The 14,967-nt window shown below is 43.4% G+C and overlaps 1 protein-coding gene across 1 annotated transcript; it reads left to right on the top strand.

The window, feature by feature from the left end:
• The first annotated feature begins 412 nt into the window (after positions 1–412).
• Positions 413–14,897, top strand: CXCL17 (C-X-C motif chemokine ligand 17). Its single transcript, XM_003280967.3, has 4 exons — positions 413–707; positions 9,604–9,684; positions 10,383–10,484; positions 14,461–14,897. Exons 1-4 carry the CDS (start codon positions 629–631, stop codon positions 14,556–14,558), a joined length of 360 nt encoding a protein of 119 aa, XP_003281015.1. The 5' UTR covers positions 413–628; the 3' UTR covers positions 14,559–14,897.
• The last annotated feature ends 70 nt before the right edge of the window (positions 14,898–14,967 follow it).

Raw genomic sequence — 14,967 nt, 5'->3', positions numbered from 1 at the left:
TGCCTCTTGTGCCTGGATCCTGCTCTGCTGCCACCTTACGTGGCTGCAGAATTGGAGGGAATTGTGAACAGAGAGAGGACAGGGCAACTTCCCAGGCAACAACACTACTATTGCCGATATTTTGCCAAGGATGGGAGCAGGAGCACAGAGGGGAAACAGACCTTGTCAACATCTCCTCCACCAACACTTATACCCGCTTTCCTGCCAAATATTCAGATAGAGAGGGTCATTGAAAGGTATAAGGAAATCCAAGCGAGAAAAAAAAGATTTGAGGAAGAAATCATGAGGCATTGGGGTGTGAGGAGGCGGGAAAGAGTACAGGAGAGAACTGGCACGGCTGCCAAGTTATCAGTCACCTTCTTTTGTTCTTAAGAATGCTGAATTTCTTTTGTTTGACCAGTTTCACCTCCCAGATTCCCATAAAGCACATGGTCTAATCTGTTACCTAACAGCAAGACAGCGTCACCTCACCTGTTCTCACCCTCAAATGGGAACGCTGGCCTGGGACTAAATCATAGACCGCCAGGCTGAGTACCCTGACCTGAGTCATCCCCAGCAATCAGGAGCCTCCAACAGGGAACCTTCCATTACACTCTTCAAGCAACTTACAGCTGCACCGACAGTTGCAATGAAAGTTCTAATCTCTTCCCTCCTCCTGTTGCTGCCACTAATGCTGATGCCCACGGTCTCTAGCAGCCTGAATCCAGGTAAACAAGACTCTATGAAGGAGAAAACGGGGGGAGGAAATGTGGCAAAATAGGCCACAGACACATCAAAATGCAGCTTCTCTTAGCTATGGGGGATTGGGGCAAGTGAGCCTTTCTCGATGCCAGTTTCCTCCTTTACCAAAAACAGCAAACTGTACTTACACCCAAACGATGTTGAGAGAGTTAAACGAGATTTTGTATGTGAAAATATCTGCAACTGGCCGGGTGCGGTGACTCACACCTGTAATCCCAGCACTTTGGGAGGCCGAGGCAGGGCAGATTACAAGGTCAGGAGATCGAGACCATCCTGGCTAACACGTGGAAACCCCATCTCTACTAAAAATACAAAAAATTAGCCAGGCCTGGTGGCACACACCTGTAGTCCCAGCTACTCAGGAGGCTGAGGACGGAGAATTGCTGGAACCCGGGAGGCGGAGGCCGCAGTGAGCCGAGATGGCACCACTGTACTCCAGCCTGGGTGACAGAGTGAGACTCTTGTCTCAAAAAAAAAAAAAAAAAAAGAAGAAAGAAAAGAAAATATCTGCAATTGTAGCTGATCCCCCTCACACACACACGTACGTATGTATGTATATACTAGCTCAACAAAGATTTGCTCCCATGCCTTCTCCCCCAACACTTTTCCAAAAGAGTAACATAATTCTCATGGCTAAACTTAATGATGGTGGTGGGAGGGTGTTGAAAGCAATGGTACCTTTATAGAAGATCAGGAAGTCCTTGCTTATATTCTTTACAGTGCACCAGAATGCCACCAACATGTCTTAATGCTATTTGCTGGTAACATAATAAACTAGAAAAAGTCTGTCACCAGGTAGTGTCCATATGTGAAGTTTTATCCATAGCAAGCCCTGCTGTAACAGCTCACATTTTGGGAAGCCAACCTTACTTAGCTTAGGGGTTCCAAATCTGCTCCAGCTTTCACTATAAAGTAGGCCAGCCCTTCACAGAGCAACCACGCAGAAGAGACCTGATCCCCATGTATATTTCCGCTTGTGAGCACCATCTCCCCAAAGGCCACTTTGAGGTGAAATGGCTTTGTTACATACTCAGCATCAACTTGGTCCTAAAATCAGGAGGTATTCTCCCTTCTCCACCCCAATTTCCAACATCCCCTCCTTTGTAGAGAGAGTGTTCCGGAAGCTGTTAAGCCCCATAGCCCTAGGGCCTAGACCACTATTCCGAAAGGGAAGACTTTTCCATCACTATGAGAGACACCCAGGCTAGAGTCCTCTGCCTGGATTCAAAGCTCTAGCCCCAACCTGCCTTTCCAGTGTACCTCTCTCTACTCACTAAAAAATACTATTTCTCCACCCAAACTAACCTGTTTGCCCTTCCCTGAACAGGTATTGTGTTTTTCCACCAGCTCAACTTTGCTCACACACCCAGCTCAAAACCACCTTCCCACAGCTTCCTTCAGTTCCTCCCACAGCCAGACATGTGGTCTCCCTCCTGAGAGCCGGCTTAGCCCTGCTGGACACTCTCTTCTTGCACTTATCATCTGCTGCCTTATATTGAGGGCCTTCATGTGCCTTTCCTGCCTCCACCCCCTGTCCTTCTAGGCTGCAAACTACTTGATGGCATAGACTGGTACAGTTTCCATATCCCTCACGCTATCCAGCTTAGTACTCAGCAAACATTAGCTAACTGCAAGAATGCATCCTCAGGTTGCTAAATCAAACCAGGGCTTCATAGCAGCTCTACTGACATTTGGGCTGAACAGTTCCTTGAGGTGGGGGCTGTTCTGTGCATTGTGAGATGTTCAGCAGCATCCGCGTGGCCTCTCTCCACTACATGCCAATAGCAGCCTTCCCTCTCCCTCATCCAAACCCCTGTTATGGAAGCCAAAAATATCTCTAGACATTGCCAAATGTCCCCGGAGGGGGAACCACCCTCGGTCAACAACCACTGCTCTACACCAATAGTTCTCTGCATGGCCACACTTTTAGACTCACCTAGACCTTTACACTCAGCTTGGAAGTCAGGGGGACCTAGATGCTGGCTCTGCCACACACTTTGCAACCCTAGACAAGTCGCCTCACTTTTTTGAGTTTCAGTTTTATCATCTTAAAATGAAGAAAATACCACTTGTCACATACACTTGTGAAGATTAAATGATCCGCAGCGTGACCTAGAAAGGGTTTAATAAATGGACTGAGTAAAATTTCTAAGTCGCTCCTAAAGCACGAGGGTAAGGAACTGGGGAAAGCTCCCTGCGCCACCAGGGGGCGCCATCACAAACGACGTCGGGTGGGTGGCGGCGGGGCTCAAGTCTTGCTTCCTAGCCAAGCAAAGTTTTGCAATGCTGGCCTGAGTCTGAGCTACTTAGTCGCTAAAGGAAATAATAGCTCCTCCATCCCCAAAATAAATCTCAGAATAAAGTCTAATCTTATTTTATCTCTTAATCACATACATGCTCAGTATGCTTTTCACAGGGTTAAGGGAAATAGAAATAAGTGAGAATATATGAGGTCATTAGGAAATAAATTACTTATAATAACGGATTATTCATTAATTGTAATATTAATTATAAAATTACTTATAATACCAGACACATTAAGAACTCCTATATCACAAGCATCGTTCTAAGCACTTCACACTTATTATCTCATTTGTCCTCACAAATCTAATGCATTTCTTACTTTTTCTTACTTTTCATTTTTCAGACTTTGAAAAATACTGTAAAAATAGAGTTCCAGTACAGCCTTCATCCAATTGTTTTCAAACAATATCTTATGTAACCATAATACGATTATCAAAACCAGGAGATTAGCATTGATACCATAATATTAACTAATCTACAAATGTTCAAATCTTGCTAATCATCCCACTCATGTCCTTTTTCTGCTCCAGACTCCAATCTGGGATCCCACTGAATAAAATGTCAGATCTCCTAGGTCTCCTCCAATCTGGGAGAGTTTCTCAGTCTCTCCCTCTCTTTCGGGACCTTGACACTTTTGAAGAGTTCTAGCCAGTTGTTTTGTAGAATGCCCCCTGAATATGGGTTTGTCTGATATTTCCGGCTACGCATTTTGGGCAAGAATACTTCAGAAGTGATGTATCCTTCTCTGGACATCCCAGAAAGAGCCCCAGGATGTCGATATCTCTCATTACTGATGAAGTTCACTTTAAGCACTTGGTTCAGGTGGTGTCTGCCAGGTTTCTCTACTGTAAAGTTACTATTCATCTCATTGTAATTAATAAGTATCTTGTGGAGAGACACTTTGGAAATATGTAAATAGCCTGTTTCTTCCCATCATACTTTTTTTTCTTGTTATTCACCAGTTACAGCATCATCATACTTTTAACATTAACTTTTAGAATCTATGGATGATTGTTTCCTATGAAGAATTACTATTGTGGTGTTGGCCAAATAGTGATTTTCTACTTCCATCGTTCCTTCTACATTTATTTAATCGGAATTCTGCCATAAGAAAGAGTTATTTATTTTTCTTTTTCTTTTTTTTTTTTTTTTGAGATAGAGTCTCGCTCTGTTGCCTAGGCTGGAGTGCAGAGGTGTGATCTTGGCTCACTGCCACCTCCACCTTCTGGGCTCAAGCGATCCTCCCACCTCAGCCTCCTGAGTAGCTGGGACTACAGGCACACACCACCATACCCGGCTAATTTTTGTATTTTTAGTAAAGACGGGGTTTTGTCATGTTAGCCAGGCTGGTCTCTAATACCTGGCCTCAAGTGATCCCCCCACTTCGGCCTCCCAAAGTGCTGGGATTACAGGTGTGAGCCACCATGCCTAGCCTCTTCTTCCTTATTTATTTATTTGTTCAGTTATTTATTTATATCAGCATGGACTCATGAGTATTTATGGGTTGGAATCCATTGCTATCATTATTTATTATGTTGCTCATATTGTCCCAAAATTGGCCATTGGGAGCTCCTTCTAGTTGGCTTCTGTGACCTTTAGACACATCTCCATCATTTTTTGAGCAGTTCTTTACTTTCTGACACCACAAGAAGCTTCGGGCTCCTCTTTTGTTTTTCTGCCCCAGCCCTGGATCAGCTATTTTTCCTGGAAGCCCTAGTTCCTTTCATGGGAGAATGATATTTACAGACCATGGGCACTGACTGATAGGCCCATTGCTAGTAGGTGCTGGTGCTCCTAGGCCCTCTAGTGGTCAGAGCTGGGAAATAACACACACGCACACTCGTGTAGAGTAGTCCCACTTAATTGCAGTTTCAGTTACCCGCCAACAGTGGTCCAAAAATATTGTTATCTTGAGAAAGAAAGAGAGACAGAAACCACATTCACATCATTTTTATTACAGTATATATACGTGTGTGTGTGTGTGTGTGTGTGTATATATATATATATATATATTTTTTTTTTTTTTTTTTTTTTTTGAGATGGAGTCTCTTGTCGCCCAGACTGGAGTGCAGTGGTGCGATCTCGGCTCACTGCAAGCTCTGCCTCCTGGGTTCACGCCATTCTCCTGCCTCAGCCTCCCGAGTAGCTGGGACTAAAGGCATGCGCCACCACACCCGGCTAATTTTTTGTATTTTTAGTAGAGATGGGGTTTCACCATGTTAGCCAGGATGGTCTCGATCTCCTGACCTCGTGATCCGCCTGCCTCGGCCTCCCAAAGTGCTGGGATTATAGGTGTGAGCCCCCACACCCGGCCTATTACAGTATATTTTTAAAATTGTTCTATCTTATTAGTTATTGTTAATCTCTTACTGTGCCTAATTCATAAATTAGACTTTATCATAAGTGTATATGTGTAGAAAAAATATATATATATAGGGTTTGGTACTATCTGAGACTTGAAGTATCTTGGGGGTCTTGGAATGCATCCCCTGTGGATAAGAGAGGACTACTGTACTATTATTAACCACATCTTACAAATTAGGAAAATGAGGCACAGAAAAGTTACACAACTTTGTCCAAAATCACAAAGCAAATATGTAGTGGATCTGGGAAATGAAAATAATGACAGATGCACCACAAATCCTAACTAGTGGAAGTAACTTCTTTACACATCCACATAAGCAGAAAGCCACAAGCCCAATATTCCAGCATAGATGCTCTCTTTGGAAAATAACCAGAATTCCACCGCAATAACCACGATGATAACCATCATGTACTCAACACTCGCCTGGGCACTGGGCTCCCACAGCAGCTCACTTATTCCCAACAACTCTGCAAGGAGGATTTTACCATCCTCCTTTCACAAATCAGGGAATCAAGGATCATAGAAGCCAAGTGACTTGTCCAAGTCGACACAGTTAAGTGACAGAGCCAGTAGCTGACCCCAGGCCCATGTGGATATAAAGTGCATGCTTATGCCACTGTATCAGTGGTTCCCAAAACTGATTTTAGGTGGAAGGTAAATAAGCTTCTTTTTACTTTAATACTTACATATTTTAATGCATGTTAGGAAAAAAACTAAGCATACATCAAACCTGTAATTTCACAGATAATATTGCATAGGATGAGGATGTTTTGCAAAATAAATTTGTTTAGAGAAAAAGTATAAAGTGGCCAGGCATAGTGTCTCATGCCTGCAATCCCAACACTTTGGGAGGCCGAGGGGAGCGGATCACTTGAGGTTAAGAGTTCAATACCAGCCTGACCAACATGGTAAAACCTGCCTCTACTAAAAATACAAAAATTAGCCAGGCATAGTGGTGGGTGCCTGTAATCCCAGCTACTTGGGAGGCTGAGGAAGGAGAATCGCTTGAACCCGGGAGGTAGAGGTTGCAGTGAGCCAAGATCACAACACTGCACTCCAGCCTGGGCGACAGAGCAAGACTCCGTCTCAAAAAAAATAAATAAATAATTAAATTTAAAAAAATTAAACATTAGTACAGCTCTTCTGAAAGCAATTCTTAACTTTTGACCCAGTAATTCCACTTTGGGAACTCTCTCCCAAGAAAATAATCTAAAATTTGGAAAACAGTTACAAGAACAAAGAAATTTACCAACATCTAAAAAATAAAACTTTCTAAATATTCAGCAATGGGAAAGCAGTTAAATAATTTGGAACACATAATTATTGAGAGTACTATGCATTCATTAAAAATGTGTTATGAAGATGACACAGCAACATGCCTAAAAAGAGAATGTGTTTACATGTTATGGTTATCACTATATTAATAAAAAGCCTATGTAAGTAACAAATATGCCAAAATACCAACAGTCAGTAAGAATAATAATTTCCCTGTTTGTACTTTCAAAATTTTCTCCAACAGTTAAATTACATTTAGACTAAAAAAAAAAAAAACTTCAGAATTAAGGAATTCAATTAAATAATCTCTAGGATTTCCTTCAGGGTCTAATATTCTGTGGTTTTTCTCTGGAACTAGGAGTAGAGGTCAGGCAAGAGTAAAAATGTTAGAAAAGTTTAGATGGCAGGGGCTATGCCTGCTTAAATTACTTTGATAACACTCAAAACAGCACATGAGAACATTGGAAAAGCAGCCCTTGGGGAAATGACGCAACCCCCTCCATCTGTGTGGCAGAAGTCTGGGAAGTAGGAGGCCTGAATTGAACCATATGATCTCTAAGGGTCCTCTCCAAACAATTTATCCATCCACGTGTTGAACAAACATTTACCAAATGCCTACCATGTGTCAGGAACCACATAGCTGAATGACTACGGAACCAATGGTTCAGAGTCTAGTGAAGGAGAAAGATTTTATTTTAGTTTGCTAGGACTGCCATAACACAATAACACAGACCGGGTGGCATAAACAAGAGAAATTTATTCCTCACAGTTCTGCAGGCTGGATATATGAAATCCGGGTGCCAGCACAGCTGGGTTCTGGCAAGGGTCCTCTTCCAGGTTGCAGACAGTGGACTTCTCCTCTTATCTTCAAGAGGTGGAAAGAGAATGAAAGAGCTCTCTAGGATCCCCCCTACTTTTTTTTTTTTTTTTTTTTTTTTTTTTTTTAGACAAAGTCTTGCTTTGTTGCCCAGCTGGAGTGCAATGGTACGATCTCAGCTCACTGCAACCTTTGCCTTCCGGGTTCAAGCAATTCTCCTGCCTCAGTCTCCCAAGTAGCTGGGACTATAGGCGTGCGCCACCATGCCCGGCTCATTTTTGTGCTTTTAGTAAAGACAGCGTTTCACTATGTTGGCCAGGCTGGTCTCAAACTCCTGACACTGTGATCCACCCACTTCGGCCTCCCAAAGTGCTGAGATTATAGGCATGAGCCACCGCACCCAGCCCAAATCTCCTTTTCTTATAAGGACACCAGCCAGACTGGCATAGGGCCCACCATAACAGCCTGATTTTAATCACCCCTTTAGAGGTCCTATCTCCATATACAGTCATTCTGAGGTACTGGGGGTTATGGATTCAACATGTGAATTTTGGGAGACACAATCCAGTCCATAAAAGATTTCAAACAACAACATTACAGTGCAATAACAACTGCATTCAACAACAGTGGGAACCATATGAAGGTATAATTCATTCTGAAAGGAAATATCAGAAACTACCACAAAGGAAGTATCATCTGAGCCAAGTTCTTACTTGAGAATCTCAAGTCTATAATCCATCATCCTTGATTGTCTTAGGAATTTTTTTTTTTGGGGGGGTGCCGAGTCTCGCTCTGTCGCACAGGCTGGAGTACAGTGGTGCGATCTCAGCTCACTGCAACTTCCGCCTCCTGGGTTCAAGAGATTCTCCTGCCTCAGCCTCCCGAGTAGCTGGGACTACAGGCGCCCGCCAACACGCCCACCTAATTTTTTGTAGTTTTAGTAGAGATGGGGTTTCACCATGTTAGCCAGGATGGTCTTGATCTCCTGACCTCATGATCCGCCTGCCTCGGCCTCCCAAAGTGCTGGGATTCCAGGCATGAGCCACTGTGCCCAGCCTGTCATAGGAATATTTTAAGTATCAAAAAATGGAGATAAGACAGAATCAGAAAATAAAACAGGCTCGGATAGAGGCCAAAAGAAGAATGTATTTGTTCCAGAGGAACAAAGGTAAATACCATCGTTTAATAGTTGAACTGGGATTTTGGATTCAAATACAGCTACTTGGGGTTTGGGGTGGGTGTGGTGGCTCATGCCTATAATCACAGCACTTTGGGAGGCCAAGACGGGCAGATCGCTTACGCCCATGAGCTCCATACCAACTTGGGCAACTTGGCGAAACCCTATCTTTACAAAAACTACAAAAAACTAGCCAGGAGTGGTGGTGCATGCCTGAAGCCTCAGCTACCCAGGAGGCCGAGATGGGAGGACCAACCAAACCCAGGAGGTCAAGGCTGCAGTGAGCCGTGATTGCACCACTATACTCCAGCCTGGATGACAGAGTGAGACCCTGTCTCAAAAAACAAACAAACAAAAAACCCAGCAACTTGGAGGTCAAGGGAAAATCTTGATTTAAGGAATAATCTCCTCCTCGCTCTCACTCTTTTAAGTCATGAGGATTTTAATGTGAGGTATGGGGAGAGAGCAGGAGGTTTCGACAAACCCCTGCCTTTTATCCTGTCTTCCATCTAGAAGCCATTCTTTCTCCACCTACCTTCAGCTAAGCTTTTCTCTAGGCCAGATTTTTTTAATCATTAAATTTTTGAATATGCTTATGTATAGGCCAGATTTTAAACCTCAATCCCTTATCGATTAAAATACCCCTCAGCTGGGCATAGTGGCTCACGCCTATAATCCTAGCACTTTGGGAGGCCAAGGCAGGAGGATCACTGGAGCCCAAGAGTTCAAGACCAGCCTAGGCAACATAGCAAGACCCTATCTCAAAAATATAAATAAAAATAAAATATTCGTCTCTTGAAGTAACCCAGATTCTTGAAGTAAAAATGGAAAAATGGAACTGTGCTGACCTAGGTAGCACAATGCTGGGAAGATCATTTCTGTTCTCTTTCCAGTGTCTGAATGTGACCTGTTTCCTTCCGACAGGGGTCGCCAGAGGCCATAGGGACCGAGGCCAGGCTTCTAGGAGATGGCTCCAGGAAGATGGCCAAGAATGTGAGTGCAAAGGTCAGTAACTCAGCATCAACAACAGCGATGGCATCACCATGACCCCAGCTCTCTCCCTTGGGCCCCTCTGAGACCAACGCAGATGTTATCTCAGCTGACCTCACCCATTCCCCTCTCCACAGCCTGCCACATGCAGCACCTGTGCCCACTTTCTTCCTGACTCTCAGGAAAGAACTGGACTTCTCCAAGGTCTAGGGGAAAGCCAGCCAAATGTCAGGCTGCCCCCTGCCCCTTATCCTTTTCCTGAAGAACCCAGAGCTACCGTCCAAAAGCCTTTTTATTTTTTCCTGGCCTTCCAAAAGCTTCCTGAATCCTATTCTCAGCCTTATTTTACTCATAGGCAAGACTGAAAGCAGAGAGGCAAAATGGCTTCCCCAAGGGAAAGCAGCCACCGGAAAGCAGACACCCAAGCCTTACTCCTCATTCTTTGGAGTAATGACATTCTGATGCACCCTCCAAACCTGCCACCAAACCCTTGCCCAAACCCTTGCCCAAACCTTGCCCAAAGTTGTCAGGAGAAACAACTCAGAAATACTGGCATTCAAATAGCTGGATGGACACTGTTCTCTGTTGACCCCTTTTCCCACCCCACTGCAGTGGAAATGCAAGGCACAGAAGATGGCGATTAAAGCTCTGTCCTACTCCCTCCTATCAAATGTATTAACTCTCCCATCTAAGCAGCAATGCTGTTGTTCCAGATTGGTTCCTGAGAGCCCCGAGAAGAAAACTCATGACAGTGTCTGGGCTGCCAAAGAAGCAGTGCCCCTGTGATCATTTCAAGGGCAATGTGAAGAAAACAAGTAAGTTTCCAAAGGATGATTTTCCTTATACCAGACTCACTCCGTGAAATCACTAGGGATGAAGCACGGTTGAGAATAGAAAAAAGAGGTGAAATTAAGACCAGGATAAGCACACAACTCAGCCCTTTCTACTCAATGTCAACTTGTCGGGAAATAGGAAGAGCAAGAAAAGCAGGATATAATTTTCCTGATACTGGAAAGGTTTAACCAAATTCTTAGATTTTAAAACCTCAGTTTACCAAAGTGAAGGTAGATGGGGCTGTTGGAGACCTGGTCATTAATCTCTGAAGATTACACCAGTGTCAGCATCAAACAGAATTTGACTCCTCCCTGGTCTAGCAGTTTTGTGTTTGTTATTTTGTTCTGTTTTTTGAGTAGGGGGTCTTGCTATGTTGTCCAGCTTGGTCTCAAACTCCTGGGCTCAAGTGATCCTCCCACCTCAGCCTCCCAAGGATCTGGGGTTAGAGGTACACACCACTACGCCCAGTTTAGTCTACCAGTTTTTAAGTGTCATATAAAAAGTAAATTGGCAGCCAGGCACAGTGGCTCATGCCTGTAATTCCAGCACTGTGGGAGGCCGAGGCAGGCAGATTGTTTGAGGCCAGGAGTTCAAGACCAGCCTGGCCAACACGGTGAAACCCCGTCTCTACTAAAAATATAAAAATTAGCTGGGCATAGTGGTGCACGCCTGTAATCCCAGCTACTCGGGAGGTTGAGGCACGAGAATTGCTTTAATCTGGGAGGCAGAGGTTGCAGAGAGTTGAGATCGTGCCACTGCACTCCAGCCTGGGCGACAGAGTGAGACTCTGTCTCAAAAAAAAAAAAAAAAACAAAAAAACTAAATTGGCAAATGTTAAACTGATTGATATTATGATATTATCAAGAATGGGATATATCAGGATCCTTATACACTATTGACGGAAGTAAAATAAATTTGGCTGTATCAAAATTGTAAATGAGTATAATAACTTTAATCTAGTAATCTCACTTTAGGAAATCTCAACAATAGAATACTAGCATGGATGCTCAAAGATATAGGTACAAGAATATTAATTATAGCAGTATTTGTATTGACAAATAAATGGGGGAAATTTTCTTCAAAGCCAAATTGGGAAAAATTAATTACTGTCAAAAATAATTAGGTAAACCAGGGGCAGTGGCTCAGGCCTACAATCCTAGCTACTCAGGAGGCTGAGGCAGGAGGATCCAGTAAGCCAAGGAGCTCAAGACCAGCCTGGGCAACACAGCAACATCCTGTCTCTAAAATAAATATAATAATAATAATAATAATGAGATAAATCATTATGTGTTGGCTGGAGAGATATCAACAATATATTAATGAAAAAAAAAACGATGTAGAGACCCCCTATTTCACATCCTTCATTAACATAAGTTTCAGGTGGATTACAGATCTAAATTTGAAAGACAAATTTACAAGGAAATACAGGAGAATATATTCACAACCTTGAGGTATGAAAGCCTTTCTTAAACAAAATACAAAATGCACAAACCATAAAGTAAAAGAGTAAATAAATCTGACTTCACTGAGATTAAGAAATTTTGATCATCAAAAGAATAAAATGACAAGCTGCCAAGTAGGAGATGATATATGTAACATACACAACCTTCAAAGGATTAGTATTCAGAATACATATATAAGGAATTCCTACAGACCAGTGAGAGGAGGGCAGGAAATACAACAGATAAACGGGCAAAAATACTTGAATAGCCACTTCACAGATTATGAAACCCAAACAGCTAATAAACAGATGCAATGGCACTCAATCTTATTATTACAAGGAAAATGTGAATTAAAACTAAAGTGAGGCCAGGTGCAGTGACTCATGCCTATAATTCCAGCACTTTGGGAGGCCAAGGCAGGGGGATCACCTGAGGTCAGGAGTTCGAGACCAGCCTGGCCAACATGGTGAAACCCCATCTCTACTTAAAATACAAAAAAATTAGCCAGGCATGATGGTGCACATCTGTAATCCCAGCTACTTAGGAGGCTGAGGCAGGAGAATTATTTGAACCTGGGAGGCAGAGGCTGCAGTGAGCCAAGATCATGCCACTGCACTCCAGCCTGAACAACAGAGTGAGACTCCATCTCAAAAAAAAAAAAAAAAAATGGGGAGAGACACATAAACATTCAGACCATAATGTATACATAAAGTTTAAAAATGAGCAAAAATAAACTAAATTATTTAGGAATCTATACACATAGGTGGTATAATAAAGAAAAGAAAGTAAATAATTACTATAAAAGTCAGGATTATCACTGTGAGGGGGAGAGGAAGCAGTGATCAGGAAAGGAGGGGTGCTGTTGGCAATATTCTATTTCTTTCATTTTTTTTTTTTTTTTTTTTTTTGAGATGGAGCTCTGCTCTTGTTGCCCAGGCTGGAGTGCAATGGCGCAATCTTGGCTCACTGCAACCTCCGCCTCCCGGGTTCAAGTAATTCTCCTGCCTCAGCCTCCTGAGTAGCTGGGATTACAGGGATGCGCCACCACGCCTGGCTACTTTTGTATTTTTAGTAAAGACAGATTTCTCCATGTTGGTCAGGCTGGTCTCGAACTCCTGACCTCAGGTGATCTGCCTGCCTCAGCCTCCCCTACTGCTGGGATTACAAGCGTGAGCCACCGTGCCCAGACACAATATTCTATTTCTAAGCCTAGGTAATAGTTTCATGAATATCTGCTTTGTAACTATTTGTTTAATTGCATGTATAAGTTTCTATGAACTTCTATAGAAATATAATACTTCGCAATAATAGATTCAGTTTTTTTTTGGGGGTGGGGTGCGTGGTTGAGACAAGGTCCTGCTCTGTCACCCAGGCTGGAATGCAGTGGCATGATCACAGCTCACCTCCTGGGCTGAAATGTTCCTCCTGCCTCAGCCTCCCCAGCAGCTGGAACCACAGGTACACGCCACCATGCCCGGCTAATTTTTGTATTTTTTGTAGAGATAGGGTTTCCCCGTGTTGCTCAGGCTGGTCTTTAACTCCTGGGCTCAAGCGATCTGCCCACCTCGGCCTCCCAAAGTGCTGAGATTACAGGCATAAGCCACTATGCCTGGCCAGATTTCTTAAAGGTGCAGACTAAGGCAATACGTATAGTATAATCTCATTTTTGTTTTTAAAATAAACCATTGTATTTATATACCAGAAGGTATGGAAAAATATGTAGCAAACTATTAACAGTGGTTAGCCCTGGAAAATGTGTTGTAGAGGCTGGGGTGGGAGGGGTCGTTTTACTTTTTACTGGATTTTAAAAATTTTTTCCACTGAATGAGTCTTATTTTTATAATTTTTAAAACTCTCATAAAAATTAAATGTTGGCTGGGCACAGTGGCTCACACCTGTAATCCTAGCATTTTCGGAGGCCAAAGTGGGCGGATCACCTGAGGTCAGGAGTTCAAGACCAGCCTGGCCAACATGGTGAAACCCTGTCTCTACTAAAATACAAAAATTAGCCAGGCATGGTGGTGGGTGCCTGTAATTCCAGCTACTCGGGAGGCTGAGACAGAAGAATCGCTTGAATCTGGGAGACAGTGGTTGCAGTGAGCCGAGATCGCACCACTGCACTCCAGCCTGGGTGACTGAGACTCCGTCTCAAAAAAAATTAAATGTTAAGGCGAGGCATGGTGGCTCATGCCTGTAATCCCAGCACTTTGGGAGGCCGAGGCAGGTGGATCACATGAGGTCAGGAGTTCCAGACCAGCCTGGCCAATGTGGTGAAACCCTGTCTCTACTGAAATACAAAAATTAGCCAGCCATGGTGGCAGGCACCTGTAGTCCCAGCTACTCGGGAGGCTAAGGCAGGAGAATCACTTGAACTCGGGAGGCAGAGGTTGCAGTGAGCTGAAATCGTGCCACTGCACTCCAGTCTGGAAGACAGAGCAAGACTCTGTCTCCAAAAAAAAAAAGAAATGTTAAAAATGTTTTTAACACTAGCCTCTCCCCTTTATTTGCACCCTAGGACACCAAAGGCACCACAGAAAGCCAAACAAGCATTCCAGAGCCTGCCAGCAATTTCTCAAACAATGTCAGCTAAGAAGCTTTGCTCTGCCTTTGTAGGAGCTCTGAGCGCCCACTCTTCCAATTAAACATTCTCAGCCAAGAAGACAGTGGGCACACCTACCAGACACTCTTCTTCTCCCACCTCACTCTCCCACTGTACCCACCCCTAAATCATTCCAGTGCTCTCAAAAAGCATGTTTCTCAAGATCATTTTGATTGTTGCTCTCTCTAGTGCCTTCTTCTCTCCTCAGTCTTATCCTGTGCCCTCCCCTTACCCAGGCTTAGGCTTAATTATCTGAAAGATTCCAGGAAACTGTAGCTTCCTAGCTGGTGTCATTTAACCTTAAATACAATCAGGAAAGTAGCAAACAGAAGTCAATAAATATTTTTAAATGTAACAGATCAAAATTGTTTCCTTCAAATGGGGTCTGCCAATTCACATCCAGATGACCCATTTTACCCTATT

Source organism: Nomascus leucogenys, chromosome 17, assembly GCF_006542625.1.
Source record: "Nomascus leucogenys isolate Asia chromosome 17, Asia_NLE_v1, whole genome shotgun sequence".
NCBI lineage: Eukaryota > Metazoa > Chordata > Mammalia > Primates > Hylobatidae > Nomascus > Nomascus leucogenys.
This window is presented reverse-complemented; position numbering and strand designations above follow the sequence as displayed.